This window comes from Hydra viridissima, unplaced genomic scaffold (assembly GCF_058129835.1).
Source record: "Hydra viridissima isolate aposymbiotic clone 2 unplaced genomic scaffold, HvirCarnegie_v1 scaffold_9, whole genome shotgun sequence".
NCBI classification, from domain to species: domain Eukaryota; kingdom Metazoa; phylum Cnidaria; class Hydrozoa; order Anthoathecata; family Hydridae; genus Hydra; species Hydra viridissima.
In genome coordinates this window covers 5,017,227-5,043,997 of record NW_028324308.1, presented here as the reverse complement: position 1 = coordinate 5,043,997, position 26,771 = coordinate 5,017,227, and the positions used below count along the sequence as shown (strand labels likewise).

The following is a 26,771-nucleotide window of genomic DNA, read 5'->3' as shown; positions in this document are numbered from 1 at the left end:
GATAAATTTCTCTTTTGGGTTTTAGATTATTTCCGAAACATAGGATTTGACGGCGATATTACAGACCTTTAGAAAATACTATTCGTAAAGTACTATTTTGAAAATTTGGAGAAATATATAGAAATTTAGATGAGAAGACAAAAGCTAACCTTTTTTTAAAAATAGTTTATACTATATTTTAATACTTTATGATTATATAAAGAGTTTTATATAATCATAAAGTATTAAAATATAGTATAATTATTTTTATAATTATTTGTATATATATTTTTGTACTAACATACATTTATGCACTGCAACATGAATATTCTAATAAAAGTTTATAAAAATTTTTTTTATATTATTATGTTCTCCCTGAAAATATTTTTCGGTAATATTTTTTTTTTAGTTTCTTCTAAAAAATCATTTGTCATTTAAATTTGTTACTGATCGTTGGAACTTTTATTAAAAATTCTCATTCGCTTAATCTGTGCTTATTTAACACGAAAACGTAAATGAATTTAAAATTCGTTGATAATATACATAAAAAATTGTTAATTACACATTATATTTAAAAAGCAAAAATCCTAGCATTACATTACTTTCCTGTAATTTGAAATCTTGTATTGAAAATTTTCCTCTTGCTTCAAGATAATTTATACATCATTCGTTTCAGCAGTGAATGATCTATTGAGATTAGGGTCTTAGCAACGGACAAGTTAAATGTTTTAAATGTTAAATTATGCAAAACCTGAAGGGTTCTTTTATTGAGTTCATTCAAACACACAAAACGTTCTGCAATTTTTTTTTGCTTGATATTGAAAGAGTTTGACTTTGGAAATAGAAAAAAACAAATAGAACAAAAAAACACACCAAAAAAAAAAAAAAAAAAAAAAGAAGAAGAAATTTATCAAAAAAAAAAGGGGGGGGAAATGTTAGAGAGCATTTCAAGAATCCTTTTGCTTCTTTTTGCTTCTTCTGCAAAGGTTTGAGGATTTTTCTGATTATTATCTTTATTTCTCTTTTGTGTTACTGCAATAACTTGTACTTTTAATGGGCATGTTTCAGGTTGTTTCGGTTGGAACGCGGGTAGCTAACCCTACTACCGATATAAGTATGTTTTTAGCTTTTAGTTTATACTACTTTCTTGTTATTGCTGAGTGTCTGACTATTTTTAAATACACAATGTTTAAAAGAAATAAATTCATGATAAAGAATTTTTGACTGAATTTAATACTAGATTTACTTTAGTGCTAACAAAACAATTTCTTTCACCATTTATTTATTACTGTTTCATTACAGAAGATACATACTAATCTTATTATGTATGTTTGAATAACGAATCTTGAGTGTTTGGAAAAAAAAGCTGGAACTGGAGCGAAAGATCAGAATTATAAATACCGCTAGAATATTAACTTTAAAGTTTCTATTAATGATATGTTCTTACCTTGTTCTTACCCAGGGCTAATTTTTTTTAATGGTTTCACAAAAGTAACAATAAAGATGTAAAAAGATTTACCGTTGTTGATTTTACACAACTTTTGTCGTTTTAAGTTAGAATTTCAGCAATGAATAATTGAAATACGTTCCGAATTGGCACGCATATACCTAATAAAGTCATGGCATTATTCAACTTAAAAAATAGTCGTAGTTTTGAGTTCCTCTTTTTTTTTTACTGTTCTAAAATAGTCATTCCATGATGCGGATTTATTTTACATAGCTGCTTTTAATAAATAAGACATAAACACATTTTAGTAAAAATTAAAAAAATATTTTTAAAGAGAGAATGTTTGGAAAATTTCCTCTTAAACCCGAATATACCTTGGCAATCCTTCCTTTAATTATTTTAAACTTATACTTGAAAGTTTTGTAAACTATAACAAGATTTGTAGGCCAAAAATAAAAATGAACACAATCCTCATTCATTGACAATTACTATTCATAATAAGGTTTCTTTAGACGCTAACTGAAGATATCTATACCCGATAGGAAGATAAATAAAATGGTACTCTTCACAATTTAAAGAACAACCAAAATTTGCGTTTAAACTTAGCAAAATTTTCGCAATTTTTTTTAATTCGAATGATTTGTCACTTTAGGCTCAAGCTGTAGCACTATAATCACCAAAACTGACCCTCGTCCAGTTATTTCTTCTCCAAATTTTGGAATTGGAAATTATCCACTTGACACAAAATGTGGCTGGTTGGTTGAAGCTAGTACAGACCTTGCGGACATTACAATAAAAGTGGATTATTTTGATGTAGAACCAAGCAAACTTTGTTCAAAGTTCGATTATTTAATGGTATATGCGCAAAATGATGGAGATAATGACTGGGCAGTAGTAAGTCTTAAATTAAAAGATATTGAAGATTTAGACAAAAATTTATTCACATGTATTCATACACATGTATTCTTCAAATTGTTGTTGTTCAAAAAAGAATAAAAGTTTTTAATTTTTATAGATCGAAAACGATGAAGGTTTCTGTGGAAAATTGACCATTCCACCTATTACAGTTAATGCAAAACGAATGTTTATAAAGTTTGTTTCTGATATCACAAAAAATTACCCCGGTTTTAATGCTACACTTGATATCACTGTGACAGAGGGTACAAAATTAAATTTTCATATTTTCTCTTATAAATTATTAGTTACTTTGAGATCTTTTACAGGAATAATTTGATTGGCTCCTGCGTAGCGTGCTTTTTTTAGTGATGTTGAGAGGACAATTAAGGTATATCGATTGTTAGTATCAAGCGGGCAACAAATGCGCATCTAGCGGGTGGCGTTAGTCAGTAGCGCTAACATTGTGATCAGGCGGTACTTGCATCTGCCCAGATGTCAAGTAGCAAAAGCAACAACAACAGGATGACAAGTAGCCTAAAAAAATGGACAGCAGTTCTTTAAAGTGTCGGCTACTCAATCCGGTATAATTGAAACCACTGTAAGTTAGTCTTGTCGTGTGATGGCCTACTACGTAGCGAACTTATTCCCAAGTTTAACTCAGAGTTTACGCTGGTATTCACTCAACAACTCTACTGAGTTGACCGTTTTCTGTGGGGTAAAAAATATTTGGTGTAATTCATAGTAATGTTTTTAAGAAATGATGTTTTTAAGTGACGTTTTAAAAGAAAATGTCTGGAAGTCACTTCAAAGGAGAAAAATTTGTACGCAAATAAAGATTTATTATTCCTAAACATGCCAGGCAAGTCTATACTGCTGTTTCCTTTGTACGTAAGCTCATTATAGAAGCCTCATCACGGCCGTAATTTATATGTCCTCTCATTTTAGAATTATTTTAATTATTTTGATTATTTTAATTATTTTAGAATTATTGCTTCTCCGGTAAACAATTTATGAGCTAAGGTCTGTCATAAAAATTTTTTTTTGAACTACAAATTAATTTTTTCTTTCCTTAGCTCTTGCATAATAAGATTCCCATTAAACTGCGTACATAATTGGGTACAACTGCCACTTTAGTATTCAAGGCATAGATACGCAACTAAAAATTGTATAAATCTTGCGCTTCATACTTTCCAGTTTTATGACACGTCGTTTTATGGTCTCGAATTTCACCATTAGTTAGAACCTTACTATATATAACAATTGATTGCCATATTAAAAGATGTAATTTCATCATACCGCAGAGTTACTTGGAACTTCATAAAGCTGAACGTTTTTTGTTTCTTAACCATTTCTGAACAATGCTCGAGCCCCACTCTCTTCACAGTACTATCAGAGCGGACAACCACGAAGCAGTACATCACACTAGTTTTGAGATTGGATGTGTAGTAGTCTGTGATGAGTTGCCTAACGTTCCATTGACATGAACCTTCAGTGATTTAAAATGTGTTTGTGTATATAAATTTTAGAAAGTCTTTCAATGCACAAATAATGGTCTTTTTTACCATTAAATAGAAAGAAGAAATAGGTCGACGTTCTTCTCTTGATTGCTTTTATGATGATGATCGGGGATTGCTTTTTTTTATCCAGCATTTAGCTGGGAAAAAGAACAAAATGTATTTTTTTCTGTTTGAATTTTTAAACCGCTGTAATCCTCATTAGTAATTCACTTCTTTCGAAATTTATTTTCATTTATTTAACTAATACCTCGGTAAATTTCAAATATAATGAACTGCTTTATTGCATTTTTTTTGTCCTTCACATTAATCGTAACTTTTATGTGACGTAAAAGGTACCAATAATGAAGAACAACAATTTCTGGTCTTGAAATGGATCATGTTTTGGAATGTATAAAGTTAATGTCTCAACGCACTTTGCAGACCATCCCGAAACGCACTTTGCAGACCATCCCGAAACGTTTTTGATGTGTTCATCAGCTCTTGTTAGAATTCCTTATTAGCGCAAAATACCTTCGTTTTCAAACATTTTTTTTTTTTTTCTTGAGACGAAGTAAATTCTGTTCACAATTTTGTAACTCTTAAATTCCTACGCTGGGTTACCATCGACTTTAAGGACCTTGCAAACTTATATTTACTGCTTCTTACAGTATAATAGCTAAATGAATCAGGGTGCTTACATATCTCATATTCTTGTAGAATTGGATTTGGTTTTGATGAAGGAGATGTGTACTTTTCCAAAAATATTCCTCAAAAATTATTAAATAACCGCTAACACATATTTACAATTATTTGGTTTTTACTGGTAAAAATACTAAAGTTTTTAGGTCCGTAATCATCTCCTCACCGGGGGCAAGGAAAGGTTGAAGGGGGCTTAACTAAGTTCCACACAGTGGTGTACGACTCGGCAAAATTTGCATTAAATTCTTGTAATTCCTGACGCAAAGGCTTTTGGGATGTGTAGTACAGCCAGATTGTAAACATAAACAACGAAATACAAATAAAAAAATATAATATGTACTTTGCTATTGCATGATTCGGTTGGTTTTTACATATTTTTCCTTTCAATTATTTTAACTTGTCTAACTATAGTATAGAATACCAAACAATGTCTGGTGGATTTTGCGCAGCTCCTAATTGTCAACATAAACGAGGAAAAATTGTTGATAAAAGTGTGTCATTTTTTCGCTTTCCAAAAGACAAAAATAGGTTAGTATCTAGTTTATTAATAATAATAATAATAATAATAATAATATATATATATATATATATATATATATATATATATATATATATATATATATATATATATATATACACACGATATGTATATATACACGATATATATATATATATATACGATATATGTGATATATATTCTTATTACATTATACAAATATATGAATGCATAATTTTTTATTTCAGATGTAAGCAGTGGGTTATTAATTGCCGTCGCAAAGATCTCGACAAGAAAACTTCATTAGAACTAAATAAATCATATGCTCTATGCAGTGAACATTTTGAGCCAACACAATATTACCCAACAAATATTGGAGGCAAAAGAGCAATTATAACAGCAATTCCGACCCTTTTTGATGTACCAAATCCTCCTCACAAAATTTCAATTAAAAGAAAAGCACCTGCAGAAAGATTTCTTCAGTCACACAAAAAAAGTAAATCAATTACAAGTGAGCAGTCTGTAAAGTTACCAGCTTTTTCTAGTACAGACACTACCAACTCAGAAGAATTAAATGTAAATGATAAAGCTAAAAAACAGATGGTAAATTTTCAAAAAGTAATAAACTTAAATCGTGTTAAAAATTATCGTTTAAACAAAAAACTATTGTTTTTAAAAAAACATAATAAAAAATGCAATGGATCTATTGAACATATTTGTGATCTTGCAAAGAAATACCTTTCTGAAAACCAGATTAAATTTTTTGAGAGTCAACTTAGAATGAACAAGCGAGCAAAACATGGAAAAAGGTGGACAGTACATGACAAACTAGTTTCTCTACGCATCTTGTATCATAGTCCACAGGCATTTTGTATTTTGAGGCAATTTTTTACTTTGCCAAGTAAGACAACTCTTCTTTTTTTTTTGTCAAAAGTATTTGGAAACCTACAGCCAGGATTTTCTGCAAAGGTTTTTGCTTTACTCAAAATGCGAGTCAATTATATGAATGTCAATGAACGCAACTGTTGTCTAGTATTTGACGAGATGTCTCTCAAGCAGCATATAGACTATGAAAGAGATCTTGACCACATTATTGGTATTGATGAAGATGGGAAACCATTAAATCATGTTTTAGTTGTAATGGTTCGGGGTATTGCAATAAAGTTGAAGCAGCCAATTGCATATTTTTATAGCAACAACTCAGTTCAATCAGTTAAATTATCACAAATAATATTAGAAGCTATTGACAAACTGACTTCAATTGGGCCACATGTACGAGCTGTTGTGTGTGACCAAAGTACTACAAATGTTTCAGCTTTGAAGTTACTAGGGTTCCTTAAAACAAGACCGTACATATTGCCTCCCACAATTCAAACAAATGTATACATAATATTTGACCCTCCACACTTGATAAAAAGTCTTCGAAATAATTTAATTAGACATGATATATCTACAAACGGAAAAATTGTTTCATGGAAATACTTGCAGTCTTTTTACAATATAGACAAGCAAAATCCAGTTCGACTTGCTCCAAAGTTGACAGACAGCCACCTTGAACCTGGATCTTTACTATCTATGAGAGTAAAATTGGCAACACAAGTTTTCAGTCATCAAGTTTTAGCAGCTATGTCCTTATGTATAATTGCAAAGCTTTTACCACCTGATGCTTTGGCAACATGTGAATTCATTAAAAAAATTGACATTCTTTTTGATATAATGAACTCTAGAAAATTAAAAGCAGACAAACCAGCTAGGTGTGCATTAACTGAAGGAGAAACTATGAAAACCTTGGAAGATATTAAAAATTGGATTTCTACATGGCATTATGAAAATGCTAGAAGTCAGACTAGTATTTCCAGTCACTGGGGACTTATAACAACAATAAATAACATTATGACATTGTCCAGAGAGTTGCTTGATGAAGGTTTTCATTTTGTTTGCACATCACATTTCAATCAGGACTGTATAGAGAATTTTTTTTCAATTATACGAAGTAAAGGTGGTTGGAATGACAGGCCAACAGCCAAACAATTCAAGTCTGCATACCAAAATGCTTTACTACTTACTTCCATTGAACAAACAAAGTCTAATACAAACTGTGTTGCAGAATCTGATTTCACTGTAGCAATATCGTTAGAATCATGTCTTAATTTAGTATATGAACAAAGTAATGTAGTGAATAACTCACTATTCAATGAAACAAAGTCAACTCACATAGGTATTGTAAAACCTTTGATACTAATAAAGGATTTCAAACTACAAATATGTTCTGAAACTGTAGAACAGAGTTTATGTTCTCTTGCTAGTTGGCTAATTAAAAAAGTTTCTTTATGTCAATTATGCAATAATATTTTATCTCAACCATCTACTGAAATCTGTGGTAATTTTGATGAATTTGTTTATGCTAAAAAATATGAAACAAAAAATCATTCAGTACAACCAAGTTCATGTTTACGTGAAGTTGTGAGAATAATGGAAGCCATTTTCACTAACAACATAAATAAAATAATAGTATGCAAAAATATAGCAGGAACTATCATTAAAGCTATCAAGAAAGACTGCAATTTCGTTTTTTTATACAACCTTCATCCAAAACATGCATCACATTTGGAGAGAAAACTAATACACTATTTTGTTGATATTCGAATTTATTACTTTATCAAATTTTACAATCGTGACATAGCTCCACGTTATAAAAAATGCCCTAAAAAAATGGCTCGTATTACTCATAAATAGTAAAAGATAATATTTAATTGAAAAAAATTTTTTTTTAAATTTATTTATAATATACTAAATTGAAGTTATAAATTCTAATATCCTTAAAAATTTTTATATTATATATAAGATTAGGAATAAAAATAACAAAATAAAAAAATAACAAAAACATATATAAAAGTATAAAAAAACAATATTGAAAACATATCAAAACTAGAAGGAACGTTGCTATAAAAAGCTTTATACTAACATATTCCAGCGTTTTCAAAATAAACCATTTAGTTTAACAGTAAAAGAAGATTGGTACTACATCTTATTAAAGCATTTTTGTTTAAAAATAAGTTAAACCATCTTTACAAAAGCATAATTCTGTTAAAACGCCTTTATATACATATTTTTGTTTACAAATCTGGCTGTACTAGACATCCCAGAATCCCCGTTCGCCGAATTACAATAAATCGAGCGAGTCGTACACCACTGGTTCCACATAAGCACCCTGAACATAAAGTCCGGGGGTCACTACCACTGATCTATATTATAACTGGATAGCGCATCTCTAATATCGAAATTGAAGCGGAAAAAATATTTTGGCGGCCATATTGTGAGGACCCACGATTTGTTATGATGCGTTTGAAATATTAAGAAAAGAAACCAAAAGAAAGAAGAAAAAAAGAAAAGGATTGAAAGTACCTAGAAATTAGAAGCAAAAAATGCAATATCAACAAATTAGTAAAAATCTGTTGTAAAATGTCTAACGAATGATCGTATTCTTTAGATAATTTATCTAGATTCTTATGTTGATATTTAAAAATTATGATTATAAGTACAAGTTGAAAATATAATGCTCCTAAAAGTAAGTAAATAATCTTTTCAATTATTACGTTACTATTTACAATATAAAATAGTTTTGTGTTTGTAAAAGCTGTAGTTATTGATGATTAAATAATACCAATTTACTTAATGTTTTTCTAATATTTTTCGATGACATTTTCTCAGTGGCTTGTTTTCCCACATCATAAAGTCTGACTTTGCAATAACATTGAGAAATTATTTTGATTAATTTAAAAACATGGTTTTCATTAATACCAGTATCAAACATATGTTCATGCAAGTCTCTAAATATAACAGATCCTAAACTTTCTAAAACTGAAATAGATATAGCTTCTGGGATATTTTTGGACTGTGGCAGTTTTCCAGGTATTGTTGCTAGCATTCCTGTAATTTTTTTTTCAGTTTCTTCACAAACAGTAATAACATCTCTTGTTGGTTTCATAAGACCACCACTATCCTTTACTTTAAGAAAATTGGATTCTGGAGCATGTTTTTTAGAACCAAGTGCATCACAACATAACATACAAAATATTTGCTTTTTTGCCATTTTAACAACGAAGCCAGATATATAAGAAACAGCTGCTTTTTTATACTCAGTTAGCAATGAAATATTAGTAATAAAAGAATAATCATGATCAGTAGTCTTAGATGTTCTTTCAGATAAGTCGTATTTTCTGATTATGTTTACTGTTGTAATATCCAAACTGCTGTTATTTATCATAACTGAATCATCTAAAACATTTAAAATATTTTCTGCTTGTAATTTTTCACAATTCCCTGATCCTCCTTCAATATGGCTCTGAAGTAAAAGTCGTTTATATGCTGCTGTGAATTGTTGCGCTGTTGGGTTATTGTTAAATCCTCCTGATCCTCGTATTGAACCAAAAAACAATTCCAGATGGTCTTGACTTAACTTATATGTTAGAAGATATTTTAAAGGTGCTTCAGGAATTTCAACAAGGTTATAAAATATCTAAACATATAAATGAAATATATATATATATATATATATATATATATATGTATGTATATAAAATACATACAATATATATAACTTTAGACACAATTTTCAGATATAAATAAAACTTTACAAAATATTTTAACCTGCTTAATACTTTTTATAGCCATTAAAAATCCAATAAACCCAGTTTTTCTTTTTGTTGTATGCAATAATCTATGAGATGAGTCTTTTAAGTTTGAAATATAATCATATGCTTCATTAAGAAATTTATCCCATATATGCTTATTACTCATTTTTAGTGCGGATTTATAACCTTTAGCAAAAGGATTTCTTGAGTTTAAAATGTCAAACAATCTATCAAATATTCTAATAAATTTAACTGTTGCATCACTTCCTTGAAACTGCATTAATTTAAGGTCTTTGCAACAGAACTCTATTGCATTAGCTACACCTGAACTAATTGCCTGAGCAGCAAGATTCACTTTCATTTTTTGTTGCCTCCAATTAATATGTGCTAATCTTAATTTATTTCCAAGACGTAATCCTTCATTTTCTTGCAGTTTTTGAAGATAAACTATATATTTCCATGATATTGCATTGTTTTCGCTATCAAACAAAACATCACTATCTGCGAAGCAATTCCGAATTAGCTTTAGCATGTGACAAATATCGAGTAGAGTATGAACTTTTTTATCAGAGTTGAGAGGATGAGTGAAAGAAGTGTTCATTTTTAAAACATCAATTGAAACACCAAGGTTTGATAAGACGGAAATGTGACATGAGGGTCCATCACATGTTAGTGATATGACTTCAACACCAACATCTGTCAATCGTTTGATACATAAATTTACAATGTTTGCTCGTTCAGCACCATTTAACCCATCTATAAAAAAATATCCGCATGGAACTTTCCATGAGCTGTTTATACTAATAGCCATGAGAACTAGGGCATCTTTTGCAACCGGGGATGAATCATCTTGTATGCCATTCCCAAGATCAACATACCCCTTAAATGCTTTTCCATCCCATGATATGTGTTTTTTAATAGCCATTTCATCTAACATAAGTGAGCAAATGACTTTAGATCCTAACTTTTCAGCTTCTATAACCTTGTATTTAAGTGCTGCAAAAGCTGGCTTTGTAAAACCTGGTTCTGCTGAAACTTTTCCATACCATTTCCTAATTTGTGCTTGGTGTGGTAAATTAAAATTAAATGTTTTTCGCACATAATCATAAGCTTTACTTGAATAAAACTGCAGGGTAAGTGCAAAGGATTTAATTTCTTTTGAATACTTAAATCCTTTACCATAATTTTTATGCATAATCATTCTTCTGGTTAGAGCTTGCAGAACTTCTGAAAATGTTTTTAGTAGCATTTCTTCACAATTTGATGATATTTTTTGTTTATTACTTAATATTTTTACAACTGATTTAAGAGATGTTATCTTTTTTTTCATTCTTCGAGATTTTTGCTGTTCTGCTTTTACCTTCTTTTTCAAAGACACAATTATCTTGTTTCTACGATCTGTTATTTTTTTTTCTGGAGTTAAACTGCAATTAAATATTTTTTTTGGGGAGCCAACTTTCATGCAGATAGGTATAACACTAATTTCAAAATCACTTTTTACAGAATTTTCAAAAGTTGATCTATTAACAGGAACTTTTCTCTCTTTCATTTTCTAATATTGAAAGAAAAAAATATATATATATGTATATATAATATATAAAAAATCAAAAATAAAGTATATATATATATATATATATATATATATATATATATATATATATATATATATATATATATATATATATATATATATATATATATAATATACTTGTATAATTTTCAAATTTTATATCAAACTAGAAGGAACCTCTAAGTTGTGTTTACTCACAGAGCTTAGCTAATAGTTCATGCAGCATTTATAAAATAAAAGCATACAATAGCAAAATGGTTATTATATGTTTTAGCTGCTTACCATACAGTTGTGTTATAAACCCTCTAGCACACTGCATAGGGCAACTAAGAACTAAAAGGTACATATCAAACAAACCTGTACAATACATTAAAACATAATTGATTATATACCTTTTTTAAGTAGTCTGGAAATTTTTTAAATCTTTTAGGAAAAGAATTTTCTTTTAATCTAACAGTTTGTCCAGTTCTGTCAATATCTTTTTCTAAAAAATGATCAGAACATATCAAACTGCTACTACTTGGACTCCATTCTTGACGGTGTATTTTGATGGTCCATTCTTTTCTTTTTTCAGTGTTTGAAGGAAATCTGAATAAAATTAGTAGGAAAAATAACATTTGATATTTTATTAAGTTTGTTATACTTTTTGCACAACTGATATTATTTAAATCCATTTCTTCACATTGCAAGCAAACTAACAGAGGTCAATAAATTTTAAAATATTTTTATTTTTAAAAGTAATTAAGAAAGTCACCTATGAAATGTTCTAGGAAACTTTCGTTTTAAAGATGATTCATCATCAGAGATTCCATCGCTATCACTTCTTTTACTGTCGCTATGTTTTCTTTTACTGCAACCAAATGCAACACACTGTGTCCCTCGCTTTTTGGAATTTTCTCCAGACATTTATATAATGAATATTGTAATTATTTTACTAAAAAATAATTATCATTATTTGAAAAAAAAATAATAATAACTTTCCTTACATTCAATCTATGTTAAATATAAAAAAATATAAAGTTAAACCATCAAAATAAAAAAATAGCTTGTTCACCTTTCAATATTTTAACTAAATAATTTTTCTCCGTGGGTCCTCCCAATATGGCGCTGGCGAAAATATTTTGGCTTCAAAAATTACGCTATTTTCTTAGGAGATGCGCTATCCAGTTATTATATAGATCAGTGGTCACTACTATAAAACTCATTCCGATCGGAATTACAAAAATCGTAAAACCGATGAATTTTTTCGTATTCGACAAAATTAGCGTAAACCGATGATCCCAAATTGACTCCACTGTAAATATTTTTTTTCAAATCGTAAAAACTTTCCGAAAGTATTAGCGGATTCATGAATAACGAAAAAATATTACTATATATCATAGAATTTTCAATTTAAAAAACTAATTTTTCTAAAGCATAACAAAGACAGGCACACAGCAGCAATTAAGCAGTAATTTTAAAGTAGTGAAATTACTATGTCATGTGAAATAATTTTCATCACATTAAATCAAAGTTATCCTTAATTGTTATTTTTGTCTGTCTGTGTTGGCTCTATGCATAATACCATTTCCACACTTAGTATATTATATCTAATATGCTTTTAACATTTTCTATCCAAGAGAACAGAAAAAAGATGCCTAAGCAGTTTAAGTGTCATTGAGTTTGTCACAAAAAATTCTTTTGGTAGAGTGGATTAGACAATACAAAGATGTTTTAATGAGAAGATTTGTTGGCAAGTTCACAGATGACTCAAAAACAGAAATCTTGAAAAAACCTAGGCTTTTTATTCTGAAGCAGTTGCAAATGGACTCCCCATTCCAAACATCTACTACCTAAGACATGTAATACTTTCTTACATTTCCAAAAGTATTCTAAACTTAGTTTAAAAATTAGATAACAAAATTTTATTCACATTAAATGTTAGCTTGGTTTGTCATTTTGACTAGACAAACTGTATAGTTCCTGAAATGCTAGTTATTATAAGCCCTTAAAAAGAAGCCTTCTCCACTTCTACTCTATAAATAACAATAAATAACTTTAAAGACTATCAAAAAGCATCCTAAAAATTGTTCTAGGAAACTAAAATTGAACAATTCAATTCTATTTATCTAATTTTTTTTAGCAGAAATTAAAGTAATAATTAAGCTTGCTCTGACCTATCTAACAACTTTTTGTTGTTTCCTGAAGGTTTAATTCTCTTTATAATCATTTAGTGTAATTTTGTAGGAGAGGGAGGGAGAGTTTAGTTTAATTTTGTAGGAGAGGGAGAGAGTCAGTGGTTATCATATCCTTACTAATTTTACTTTATAAAAAGTTGCCCAAAATGTAAATGATGCCTAATATAGATGGTGCAAGATACTGCAATAATGCAATATCATAGTGTAGGATGTCATCAATGTTGTAAAATGTTACAAACTTAAAATGTACTATTTAACTATGTAGAACTTCTGAGAGAACATCAAACATGTAACTACAAAGAAGGTGACAGGTTCTAATAAAAGTGGTATGGGTGATCAAAAGCCAATAACACTGGATGAGATATCTTACCAATTGTTGATTATCTGTTATTGAGGTAGACTGTTAAAAATGAAGAAATGTGGAACTTATTATTCTAATTTTGTCAATGAGAAATGTTAGAGATTGAGTTTGATTTCTGTTTTTGTTTTCAACATAACAAATTGTTTCAAAAAAACTAGCTCAAATTATTGGATTTACAATTTCCACTACACAAAGTTAACGTAAATTTTTATCAGGTTTTTATGCTTAAATTGGCAAAAATTAAAAAATAATATATTTATAGTAGCAATACGCACACTTCAGAAGGTTTCAGATGAAATAGTTGTGAATTCCAATTGGAATGAGTTTTATAGTAGTGATCCCGGGTTGGTCCAACCTGGCCTAGAACCTTCTCTGAAATAAGGCCTGTGTGAAAAATTTGGTGAGGATTGGATTAAAACTGTGGATCTATATAAAGAACACACCCACATACACAGATACAAACTTTGGGATTTATATATTAGATTTAATTGACTATTATTTATACTTTTAGCTGAACCTATCATTGATTGCTTGGGTCTAATGAACACAGAAAGCAAAAAACCAGTTTGTAATAGTTCAGTTTCTGTATTAGAAGGCAATACTGTTATTATTTCATGCAGAGCATCATTAGCTCTTCCACCAGCTGGTTATACATGGATGCAAGTTATTAATGAAACAGTACCTATACCTATAAACTCTTCAAAAATAAAGGTTTTCTTACATTAATTTTCTTTCTTATCTATTTTTTTTCAACTTGTAGTTAAGATAAGCTACAATTTTTTATTGAATATACGCTATTTAGACAAATTCATATGTTGGATTTAAATTAAATTTTAGGCAGCATTCAAGAATGGTGATATCATTCTTCAAAACTTGGCATTAAGTGACTCAGGAACATATAGCTGTTTAGCATCAAATAGAAGAGGAAATAACAGTGGTACCTTTGAACTGATAGTGAGCGGTAAATGTTTTTGATTTGTTCTTGTTTCAAATTAAGTGAAGCAATGGTACTAGTGGTTGGGCTGAAAGTTTTGAGACAATTAAAATGCTTGTTTCAACGTCACTTTTCTCTTTTACTTTCTTATTTTTTTATCAAAACAACATGAAAATGGAAGAAAACAGCTAACTGGTCACAAAATAGAAAAAGGCCCCTGTTCTTCAATTTTCGTAGTTTATTGCATCATGGTCTGGACAACTTTCCTATAGACCTTTTTTAATTGTTTTTTTTTGTTGATCCTGTTTGCCAACTTTTTACCATCTGTTTCTGCCCAACCTTATAAACCATTATATTTATTACATTATTATATTTGCTTATAAACCAAATTACTCAAAATCAACCAAAAAACCTTGATTGGCTTTCAGAACATTAAGTGGATTCATACTCTTTGGTACAAAAGATATATTGTGCTAATTGAGCCTCTCTGATATTGTTTTTGTATAATGAGACATGGTTAGGTCAGGCCAAAAAAAATTTTTTTTTTGTAAATGATGTTTTTGTTGAAGAATTTTAACAATTTTAACAAGCAATTTTGATGATACTTGAAAAGTCTGGTGATCAATGATTTTGATTGACAAAATTTATGGTGTGAAAACACCTTTACTGGATAAGGGCAACCATACAAGTACCTTTGGTACAAACTTCTTCTTACATTTATATCTTACATATGGTAGACTAGTTTGTTGAATTAATAAATTCTGGCATTCTTGGACATGTTGTTTTTGAAAATGCAATGTATTTTTTATTGTCAATCACAACAAACTTTTTTTTCTTCTACAAACTTCTCTGCAGCTTTTGACACTTGGTTTAAAGTTGCTGTTGGCTGTGCTTTGGCGCTTGTTGCCCCTAAAAGATCTTGAGTCTTTAAACTTTGAAGCGAGTTTTCATTGCCAAGTGTATTTTCTGTAAAGTTTTTCAATTTTTGTTGCTGCTGTTTGTTCAATTTACTTGGACAACCGTTTCTTGTCATATTTCACATGGTAAAATTGTTGCACGTGGAATTTTTTCAACTTGGAAATGTTTTAAGAAATGGGCTTTACTCATTTGTTTAACTAAAGTGTAGACACATCTTTGAAGATAGATTTTTTTTTTTTTGTTATATGTGAAATAATAGTTGAAAATTTATCATTTATCACAAGGTGCCATTATAAGTCACATTTTTAAACATAGGATTAATTTAATGATCAAATTGAATTTTTATATCAATAATTTTGTTACAGAGTTGTTTAGGTAGTTAATAATTGGTCAAAGGTCTGGATTGTGCCAAACTAAATCCTTAATAAATTTTTTAAGACCCAGCCAATAATTTTTTGCTCTGCCATTTCAGCTTGTTTTGAAATTGTTTTGTTTTATTTAAGATCTCTGTGAGGTTGTTGTTTTGTCTTAGTAAAATGTTCAAATGTAAATCTTCTATTCAAGATTTCCAATTTTGCTTTTTTTAACACTATTTTCCCTGCTTTGTTTATTCAATGGAATAACATTTCTTTAGAAAATTGTTTATGTCCAAAGTTTATTCACACAAGCTGGTATAGTTATCCTCCATATATATATTATACAACAGCTTCCAATGGCTCACTTATTGTGAAAGGCATATTTCCTGCTGTTTTAAAAAAAATGATTAATGAAGTTTGTGGTAAATGTGCAAGGGTGAGAAAATACCCTTTTTTTTTTTTTTTTTTTTTATTACAAATAATAAATATTAAAGCATGCCATTGTTAAATTTGAAACAATTTTGAAAAGTTTGAAATTTTCAAATTTCAAAATTTGAAAAATTTAAAAAAATAATAGTTAAACTAATGCAAAAAATTTAATATTTATTTTAATTTAAGGAACTTGAAGATTATAAAAATGCTTTTTATTTTAATATTTTTCATTATTTCTAATAAATAGCCGAATACTTACGCTAATCGACCACATCAACTTCTGCACAGTGTCTTTGGCAATTTCTTTCCCTACTAATGTCCATTCTCCAATCAAATCTTTCGTTGTACTTATTATTTTGCTACTCTAATGCAAATATAATTTGTCAGTTTCTTAAAATTTCTCAATGGGATGGAGCTGTGGGCAGTTTGGTGGATTTAAGCTTTTTGGTATGAATTTGATGTCTCTCAAATTGTACCACTCTATGGTCTATGGTCTTCTTAGAATAATGACAAGAAGCAAGATCAGATCAGAACTAAAAGGGGACATCGTGACTTCAATAAAATGGCAAAAGTCTAGCTTGCAAGCATTCCTTGATGTAAACATCCGAGTTTAAAGTTGACAATTGACAAAAGCTCGAGATCTTAAACGGCAGCTGCATATTGCTTGCCACAAGAGAAGTTTCTTACCAAATTTATCCAATCATTTATACTTGAACATGTTGCTGACATGTCCACGAACAATTGAAGTGTAAAATTTTGGACCTGGGAGCTGTTTGAAGTCACATTTGATGTGCAATTTGTCATTCATAATTATAGATGACAAAATGTGCATCAAATACTTCATCATAATACTCTCTGTTTGATAAGCTGGGATTTTGCGTGAATGATCGTTGAATACTAATTGCTGCTTTCTTATCCTTATAGCCACTCTTTCTTCCATATCCTTTTGCTTGTTCTATAGATAGAGAGCTTTTTTATTGTTTTATGGCCATATAAACATTAGTTTTGCTAGATTCAGATGCTTTAGCAATTAAAAGTAACAATGCAAAGGAATTTGTAGATAGTTGTGCAGAATTTTTTTTTCGTTTTTCTAACATTTTCAATGAGATTTTAATTATGAGAAATATTTTGACTCATTTTGTTGATGTTTTTAATTTATACTATCATTGCTTAATTTAATTACACAAAAAAATTGTTTTAAAATGTGTTAGTGACAAGTTTTAAAATAAAAATTCATCCTTCTGAATTTAACAATCACATGCTTTAATGTGGAGAAGTATTTTTTTATTGCCAATTATATTAATCTTTTTTTTTTTTTTTTTCAGTTTAACTTTTAAAATTCATTCTTTACATATCTTATTTATCATCAGAAAATTCTTTTTTATCTTTATCTTGCCATCTTTGGAGGGTATCAAAACCTTTTTCATATTAAATAGATGTAAAACGTTTTCCAGTTTAGAATTCTCACTAAAGGGAATGACAGATTAAATTTTCGATTTGAAAAGTGTTTCAAATTCTTTTATGCTTGAAATCCTTTTATCCAATAATATCTTACATTGTTTAAAAATTATTTTAATTTGAAAAAAAATTTGATTAAAAAACAAGTTCTTTAAAATTGGATCTGTAAAGTTTACTGTTTTTTTTAAACAAATTTAACTGTTTCTTCATAGTAAGTCAAATCTTTTTTTTGGTTTCAAACCAAAAAAGCTGTTGTTTAAAAATTGATTAGGAGATAGCAATCCCAATGTAATGATTGTTGACTATAATTTTATAATTAAGTCTGTAAATATTTTTAAAAATAGTGGATAAAATATTAAATATTTAAACATGAATATTTAATAATTTAAAGCATTTGTTAAATAATAATGATAAGAAATTGCAATACTTTTAATTTAATCAAAAATTTTTCTAATTTAAATTTAAACCTTTTTAAACTTTTTAAAGTAGGAATTTGTAAAATTAAAAATAAATCAACATACATGTGATGTCCTGTGATTGTTAATACCCTAAGTTAATAAGCTTTTTCTTGATTAACAAACTAAAGTAGCTTAATTAATATACACCACACTTTTAAAAGTATCCATGTTTAGGGCCATGGACCTACTGAGATTGTGTGGGATCAAAAAATTGCTGGACAACTTCCAAATGTTAAAAAAGGACTGGGTGATGTGAAAAATGATGTCGAAGAATTGGATTCTTCTCTGAATGGTTATGACATGGTATTTCCGTTGAGTAATGGAAAATCATCTGACACATATAGGTAATTCTATGTAAAGTGTAAAGGGTTTAGATGCAATGTTTAGACCCTTCTTTTTTTCTTAAGCACCGTAAGAAATGCCTTATTTTGGATTGAGTTTTTGCAAGTGTTTTTTTGAAGAAGAGTTTTTAGGAGGGTTTTTTTATTTCAAGATTTTTCAAATAAAAGCATTACTTTTTTACTTTTTTTTTTTTTTTTTTTTATAAATATTGCTAATAAAAGTATAACTTTTTCAACAACTTTAGGAACAAGTACTGTGTAGCAATTTTAGATTCACCTGGTACTGCATTGATTGTAACAAAAGAAGATGAAAATGCATCTTCCAAAGCAATGTTTAATTCAATATTAGGTGCATGGCCAATTTTAGTTCTAGTTCTTGTAATGGCTACACTTGCTGGTATTATTATGTGGATCCTTGTATGTCATCATTATATTTTTTTTATTGAAAACTTTGATTTTTTAAATTATAAAAAAATGAATAAAATGTTTGAATAATGATAGTGAGACAGTTCTATTTTTATATTTGGTGTCACATTCAGAAAAATGGCAGAAAATGATACCTATTCTTTAATTATTATTTTAGCAATCATTTAAATTATATCTGTTTTATATCATGTTTCTAAAAAATGCAACTTATTTTACAGTAGTTTTGTTGTCAAAAAATAATATTGCTTTTTACCCCTTTTGTCTACTTTTTAATATTTTATTTACTAGAAAATTTGATGGTTTGAATAGTATCCTGATAGCAGGCTCTTTTTTCTAAGAAACATACTTTTTTTCTAGGAAAAATAATTTTTTCTAGGAAACATACTTTTTTTTCTAGGAAACATACTGGAATGAAAAGCAATTTCCTCGAAGCTTTACTTCTGGAATGGGTGAAGGTTTTTGGTGGGCTTTTGTTACCATGACAACTGTTGGGTTAGTGACTGTTAACTTAATCTTCTTTAAAATGAGTTAAAATTTGCTGCTCATTTTCGCTCATTTTCTTGTATATTTAAAAAAGAACTTTTGTCTTAGATATTGCTGTAATTTTTTTCAGCTTTAGTCTAAAAATCTTTGAAATAAAATTTTGTAAAAAGAAACATAAAAAGTAGGAAAAACAACTTTTATTTGCAATTTGAAATAATTATTTAATAGTTTCACAAATACATAGTAATAAAAGATTGATCTAAGATATTGTACAAGTAATATAAAAGTACTTTACTGTGTTGGAGCGAAGCAATATACATATTTTAAAGTTTTTTCACATAAGTCAGGGTTGTTTAAAATTTGCAATAGATGAAAATTTAACAAAGTACTTAGTTCTTGGCAATATTTTGAGGAAATTAAGTTGAAGGTTGAAATTTTATTTCATTCAATTCAATTTCATTTCATTCAAACATTCAATGTTTTGAATATTTTTGTTGTGTAATTTAAATGTTACATTAAAAGCAGTTGAGTTTTTTGATGTGCCATTAATAGTTTAGCGATTATTTCTAAACTTCAATCAAGTTATCTTTTTCTATTTGTTTTCAAGATACGGTGATATCGCTCCAATTGGAGTGCCAGGTCGTCTTTTTGCAGTTATATGGATATTGACAGGCCTAATCCTTATTGCAATTTTTACCGGTGTCATCACCACATCACTTACTGTTACTGCTATGTCTAATGATCTCATGCTATATGGAGCTACGGTTAGTATTTGTTTTTTGTAAATATGCTTTGTAAATATGGAGTTTTATTTTTGTATATAATGTACCAAAGACATAAAAAGCTGTAGCAAAATTGTTATCAAAATGTAAATTTAAGATTTATTTCTATACACTTTTTGTAGTATGAAAGTAAAATAAGAGTTTTAATCAACAGAATTGTAATTATGTATGGGCATAAAATATTTTTTGTTTATTTGTTCATTCAAAGGTAGGTGCACTCAACAATACTGCTGAGTTTAGAATGGGGGTAATCAGAAATGCTAAAATGAAAAGTAAGCTCGTCTTTTTGAAATAAATTATCATATTCTGGCATTATCAGTGAGTTGAAAAGACTGTGTTTCTTTTTTTATGAATGAAGAAATGTTTTATTTATTTCTTTGTTGTTTTTCTGTTTGCAGATTACTCCAGTTACGAGACATTAAAAGTTGCTATGACAAAGAACGATGTTCAAGGGATGTTATTGGATGCGTATGTTGCAGCGTATCATATTCAATCTAGCAAAGACTTTCGTGTTAACAATATTTTTGAGACGTCTTCTACATATTGTATAGTTTTGGGAAATGAAATGAATCGAAAAGCCATCTTTGATAAGTTGGTTGAATATACAACTGCAAAAAAGGCAGATATTCTGAAAGACATAGAAACAAACTCTTTTAAGTTATCTGTAAGATCTTTACTGTCGCTTACATTTAAAACTTTTGTTTGCTACTTATTATTTTGCTATTTTGAATCCTGGTTTAAAATAGTGTTATAAAAAATACAAATGTATGTGAAATTACTACTGCACTTATTTATCACTATCGAGTAAATATACAATTCTCTTACGCTTTTAGGAGCCTGGAGCTAGTGCAGCAGAAGAATCTGCCAAGAATATTTTTAATCCAAATAACACATTGTTTTTATCTTCTTTAATTACTACGACATCTATCTTAGTAGTTTTTCTTCTTCTTGGGGTTTTATTTGAATACTGGTATCTGCGACCAAGAAAACGTATGATTGAAGCTGCTAAGAGTAGGATATTTTGTTTTTTTTGTTAAACTAATTATCATCCACAGTAAGTTTTGTTACAAAATTTGAATGCCAATTAAACTCTTTGTTTCAATAAAATGCGTCTTTATTGCAGATCTTGAAATGGTGGAATCGCGTGAAGTCAAAGAGATGGCGAAACGAGCGAAGATGTTAAAAGAGTATTTATTATTGGAGGTGAACGAGTTTTATGACAGGTGGTCAGAAACGTTGACCTCTTTGACAAAAAAGCATAAGCTGCAACAAGAAGTGCTACTGGCAAGAGGTATATTATGCATAAAATTCATTAAGTTTAGTCTTTTTCTAATCCATTTTTAAATATTAAATAATTTGTATAGTGTTTACATTATATATACATGAGTATAAGTATATATATATATATATATATATATATATATATATATATATATATATATATATATATATATATATATATATAAATGGTAATATTAGTTTAGTTAAAATTACGAAAATCTCAAATTATAGTTACGTGTTTCTTTTCTTACCTAAAACTTTCTTTTTCTACGAATATTTTTCAGGTGCATCCGCGAAAGTTTCCGACAAAAAACCAATTTTATCTTCAGCAAACAGCCTTCAATATGATAACGGAGACGGACTCGACGGTTCGTCAAATGGTTCATCGGGTTCTCGAACTACACTACCGATAAATCGACGAGCGGAAACAAAAAATCTCTAAATTTTTAAAAGCACGCCATTAAATTATCAAGCAGAAATAATCTTTAAATACAGAGTTCTGAAAACTTTTCTAAAACTTCGCAATATCATCGATTTGTACTCTCGGTTTAGTTTTTTTTCTTTTCTTTTTTTTTTTTTGAGTTTCTTGTAAAATGTTTAATTGTATATATGTATATATATGTATATATATTATTCATTACCTATGTTTCAATCAAATATACTTTCTTTTAATAAATAATTCTTGGGTGTTGCTTTTGTCACCTGTTTCAAAATTAAAACAATTAGTGATAAACTTAAACGTGCTACTTTATTCGTTGTTTACAAAATTTTGGTTGCAACAAGCAGCATTTTGAGTTAATTTTGTCGCATGTGTGAAATGAAGGCGTATTGTGCAACAAATAAAAGGTGCAATGTGCATCAAAGACGCATTGTGCAACAAATAAGTCTTCCATTTAAGTTAATGTTCAATTTTTTTTTTTTTTTTCACGGTGCATTGAGGTTCGGAAAGACAACAACTGAAGTGGAAATTTTGGCGAGAAATCTCATATTTTTCGGATGGTTTTATTTAAGGTTTGAGTAGTTGGAAAAAAAGTTACACCAATAAACTGATTGCTACTGAAGGCAAGCCAGGTGTGCATAATTCTTATTTTGATCCCAAAATTTTTTTACTCGCTGAACCGTACAAGATGTAAACGACTCGGCCGTTGCACAGTGGTCAGCTTTAAAGCAAGTTGCGCAAAAATTAATTTTAACCTTAAAAAAGCATTGATTTTTTTTTTCGCAAATTATTAAACTGTCTTAATTCAGAAACAGTATTCTGTTTCAATGCAAAAAAAACAACATGAATATTACTATAAGTTTTATTTTAAAAGTTGTTAACAACTAACTTTAGATCTGTTACAATTTACTTCTGCCGATGCTGACCAGTGGCGTACCTAGGGTAAATAGCGCCTGGGGCAAACACCGATCTCGCGCCCCTCTTCCCCCACATAAAGTGCTTAATTACAATTTTTTAATAGATGATGACACAAACTTTATTTTATATAATATATTTATTTTATATGATATATTATTTCTTAATTTATTTTATATAACTCTCGCTTATTGTATCGCAACCAAGCCTCTTTTGCGCCCCTTTCAGGCTGGCGCCCATGGCACGTGCCCTACCTGCCCTACCCTAGATACGCCACTGATGCTGACTGACCATCAAACAAAGTTAATTTTTTTCAAAAAAGGATAAATAGTTTTGTCTAATACACACTAGATTATAGATATTGTACTTTTACAAAAGGAGATAAATGAAAATGGAGATGAAAGAGAAAAAAAAAGAGCACAGAATATATAAAAACCGGCTGTCATTTAGGTACTTACCTGTGATGCATTTTAAAAGCTTATCACATTGCTCTAGAACTTGAAATACCTTGGCAAACATTCTTTGTAAACAAGAACTTGAAATACCTTTGTAAAAAATTTAAATTGAAAAAATTGTTCATATTTAACTAAAATTTTGTCTCTGTGATGATTCCATCATCAATTTTTTTTTACATTTGAACTTAAGCAACTTTTATGGCATGAACTTTCAATAAAATCGGACCAATAAAATCGTTGTATAGCAAAAATGCTGCTAAATCATTCGTTAAAAAAACTGCTTTGAAAATTAAATATCTAAAAAAAACTTATTTTTAATATTAGATAATCCGTATTGAACATATTAAGACCATGTTTTTGTCAGAATTTTAAAACTTTCTTAACGGACTAAATTCACTAATTTAACTTCGGCTGACCACTCTGCGTCGTCAAACAAGAATAACTGAGTCAGTATAAGTAATCTCATTTTATCCTAGTTTATTTAAATAAAAAAAGGTTTCCATTCATAGCTGTCGGAATGAGGTTTTAAGGAAAAATTTTCCTGTTTTTATATCTTTATTGTATGTTATAGCAAAATAAACTTATGAATTTGAGTCAGTTTTCAGGAAAATCATTTAACTAAATTACAGTAAAAATATTCGAAAAAGTTTGGGAACAAATTCTTTCTTATCGAACGGTTATTCTTGTGCTCTTACTGTTTTACCTCATGATACCGACGGTTGAAGTCCATCACGTTTTGAAAGAAAACCTTCGTTTTATCCTTTTAAATAGGATCCCATGTTATATTTAAATTTTTCCAAGTTGTGTAAGAGACTTTGTGCTCAGACTTTTGTGTTAGAGACTTTGTGCTCAGTATGATAGTGTGTTTTTGTTCTCATTGATAAAACAGGAACCACGATTTGCATGCTGATCAAAATTTTTATTGAAAATAAAACATGAATTATTACAGCTATTCCAACCAGTTTAGTAAATAATTGACTAAACAAACTTTCACAAATAAATGAAATTTTTTAACCACTGTAATTATTGACTTTTATGGTCAATAATTTCGCAAAAAAGGTCAATTACTTAATTTAAACATTCACGTGTAAAGTCAAACAAAAAATATAAAATATAAAACAATTTGTACAATGTTGCTGTTGTTGTGGATGCTGTTGTTGTAAAGTCTTGAAAAAAGTATTACTTAAAACAAGTTACAAACTTTTGCACCACCAACTACTTTTATTACAAACTGACAAAATTAAAGTAAATAGCAGGGGGGTACATTTCATCACAATGCTCCAACCCATAATGAAGGCGCTTCTAAAACTTTTTAAAGCGTCGGTATTTAAAAACGTAAACAAAATCATTAAAATTATTCACTTCCCATTCTCTTTTATTCTTCCATTTCTCCTCCATTTTTCCCATTATTTTGGAAAAACCTTTTGAACCGATGAAAACTGTAAACATTCATAAAGGACCACAAAATGTTACGTCCAGCAATAAAACATCGCTGTTTGGTTTTACCAAATTTTAAAAGATAATAACGAACAAAGTACAAACTTCTATATCATTTTTTTTTAAATAAATCGAATTTTTCTAAAGTTTATTAAAATAGAACTCTATAAAATAACAAGTTTATATTCATAAAAGATTTTGTTGTTTTTGAAAAATAAGTTTAACAGATTTATTCAAATACCCGTTATTCACAATTTCTTAAAGAGTTGAAATAAAATAACGTAACAAAATGACATAACAAAGTAGCATGAAACATAATAAAATGACATAACAAAGTAGCATGAAACATAACAAAATGACATAACAAAGTAGCAAGAAACTAAGGTATGCACCTGATGTATCTAAAATTTGTTTCTTGAATCTTATAACTTTGTAGGTCTAAATAAAAAAATTATTTGAAACGGAAAATCAAATCGGAACATTGACCCCACATTTTTGGGATATTACTCTGGTTTATTAGTCCGTTGCATGGTAATGGCAGTGGGAAGGTACCAATATTAGGATGCTAAGATTTTTGGATTGGACAGAATGCTAGACTTTTTGATTGCTTTGAAGGCATCAGGTACTTCCTTGGATTGCCATTCTTCTTGATGATAAAATAGCCAGTTTTGCTGTTATTGGTTGGATCAACGGTGAAATAATTTTCGTCTAAGAACAGCAAAGCCGGAAACTTTTTCTTCAACACAGGGAAAAGCTTTTTTGGAGCTTTCCAATCTGAAGTTTCTAGACTGTCAGTAAGATGAAATCTTTGGATTCTGTCAATGTCCGGGCACCAATGTTCTTTTTGACAACCTTTCTCACTGTTGCTTTAAATTAATTTGGGTCTTTTATCATCTTTATAATTGGTCTGATGGGGTTCCTGTCAATCCGGCTTTTGATAACACTGACTAGCCTGGGTGTGACAACTGAAGGCTTCCTTCCTAATCCTAGTCTACGTTTTCTGTGTCCTTGTTTTTTTAAAACTGTTTTTCAATTTGTGAAGTGGGTTCAGAGATATTCCAGCTTCCTTTATTTTCTGTTGAAAATCCATGAAGAGCAAAGCATGTATTTCTTCAAGTTGGATTCTATTGTCAGAAATAGGATTTATCGGTTTGAGGAAGTCGTAAGCCAATTCAAGGTAATTTCATAAAGTTTTATCTGTTATTTACTTTGTAAGAAAAAATGTGATTTTCGGTTTTTAACAAATATTAACTAATTAAATATAAACTTCTAAATCAGCAACTTGAAAGAAATTAAATTTTAAGAAATTTATATTTTTATACCTACAAACCTATATTTATATTTATAACCCATATTTATACATACAAACCTATTCTGGAAAATTTTTTGAAAGTAATATAAAAATAAGTATTCTAGAAAAATTCTAGAAAAAAATTGCGATACTCGCATACTTTGTATTATTTTGTTTCGACCCTTCAAGACATTGGGTAGAATTGCAATTCAATTAAAATCGTTCAATTCATCTAAATAACAAGTTTAAAATAAAACAGGTTTACGTTTAAATTTAAACTTGGCTCACACAAAAGCTTTGCTGTTTTAAACCCGTTAAGAGTCCTATTTAAGTTTCTATTTGCTTTAGAAAAATCAATTTATCTTAAAAGGTTGATATAAAAGTTGGTTATCATTCGTTATTATTGATTAAAAACCGAAAAACTAAACTCCAATCCTCAGAAAAAATATCTAACTAACCAGGTATTCTATTGCCTAAAAAGATTAAAAGGAAAAAATTGTAATGGGATGCAGATATTTACAAAATAGCTGTATAGTTTTTTAAAGTATTTTTCTTTTTCATTTAAAATGCAAGCTATTTTAGAAATATTTTTTTTTTGAAGATTGACTT

At 29.0% G+C, this 26,771-nt stretch overlaps 1 protein-coding gene across 3 annotated transcripts; it reads left to right on the top strand.

Moving 5' to 3' along the window:
* The first annotated feature begins 776 nt into the window (after nucleotides 1-776).
* On the top strand, nucleotides 777-22,289 carry LOC145185075 (uncharacterized). Of its 3 annotated transcripts, XM_090097549.1 has the most exons (16): nucleotides 777-965; nucleotides 1,048-1,093; nucleotides 2,079-2,320; nucleotides 2,442-2,586; nucleotides 14,268-14,467; nucleotides 14,594-14,717; nucleotides 16,243-16,400; nucleotides 18,487-18,656; nucleotides 18,899-19,070; nucleotides 19,477-19,571; nucleotides 20,170-20,326; nucleotides 20,553-20,616; nucleotides 20,743-21,008; nucleotides 21,178-21,355; nucleotides 21,468-21,635; nucleotides 21,910-22,289. In XM_090097549.1, exons 1-16 carry the CDS (start codon nucleotides 912-914, stop codon nucleotides 22,065-22,067), a joined length of 2,397 nt encoding a protein of 798 aa, XP_089953675.1. In that variant the 5' UTR covers nucleotides 777-911; the 3' UTR covers nucleotides 22,068-22,289. The 3 variants fall into 3 exon arrangements, with proteins under 3 accessions (XP_089953675.1, XP_089953677.1, XP_089953676.1); XM_090097551.1 differs by lacking the exons at nucleotides 777-965; nucleotides 1,048-1,093; nucleotides 2,079-2,320; nucleotides 2,442-2,586 and adding an exon at nucleotides 12,840-13,059; XM_090097550.1 differs by lacking the exons at nucleotides 777-965; nucleotides 1,048-1,093; nucleotides 2,079-2,320; nucleotides 2,442-2,586 and adding an exon at nucleotides 13,506-13,790.
* Nucleotides 22,290-26,771: the final 4,482 nt, after the last annotated feature.

Coding starts and splice junctions, on each gene's coding strand:
- LOC145185075 (XM_090097549.1), top strand. CDS start 912: ATGTTAGAGAGCATTTCAAGAATCCTTTTGCTTCTTTTTGCTTCTTCT. Junction 1,094..2,078: donor TAACCCTACTACCGATATAA/GTATGTTTTTAG, acceptor TTGTCACTTTAG/GCTCAAGCTGTAGCACTATA. Junction 21,009..21,177: donor CAAACTCTTTTAAGTTATCT/GTAAGATCTTTA, acceptor TTACGCTTTTAG/GAGCCTGGAGCTAGTGCAGC.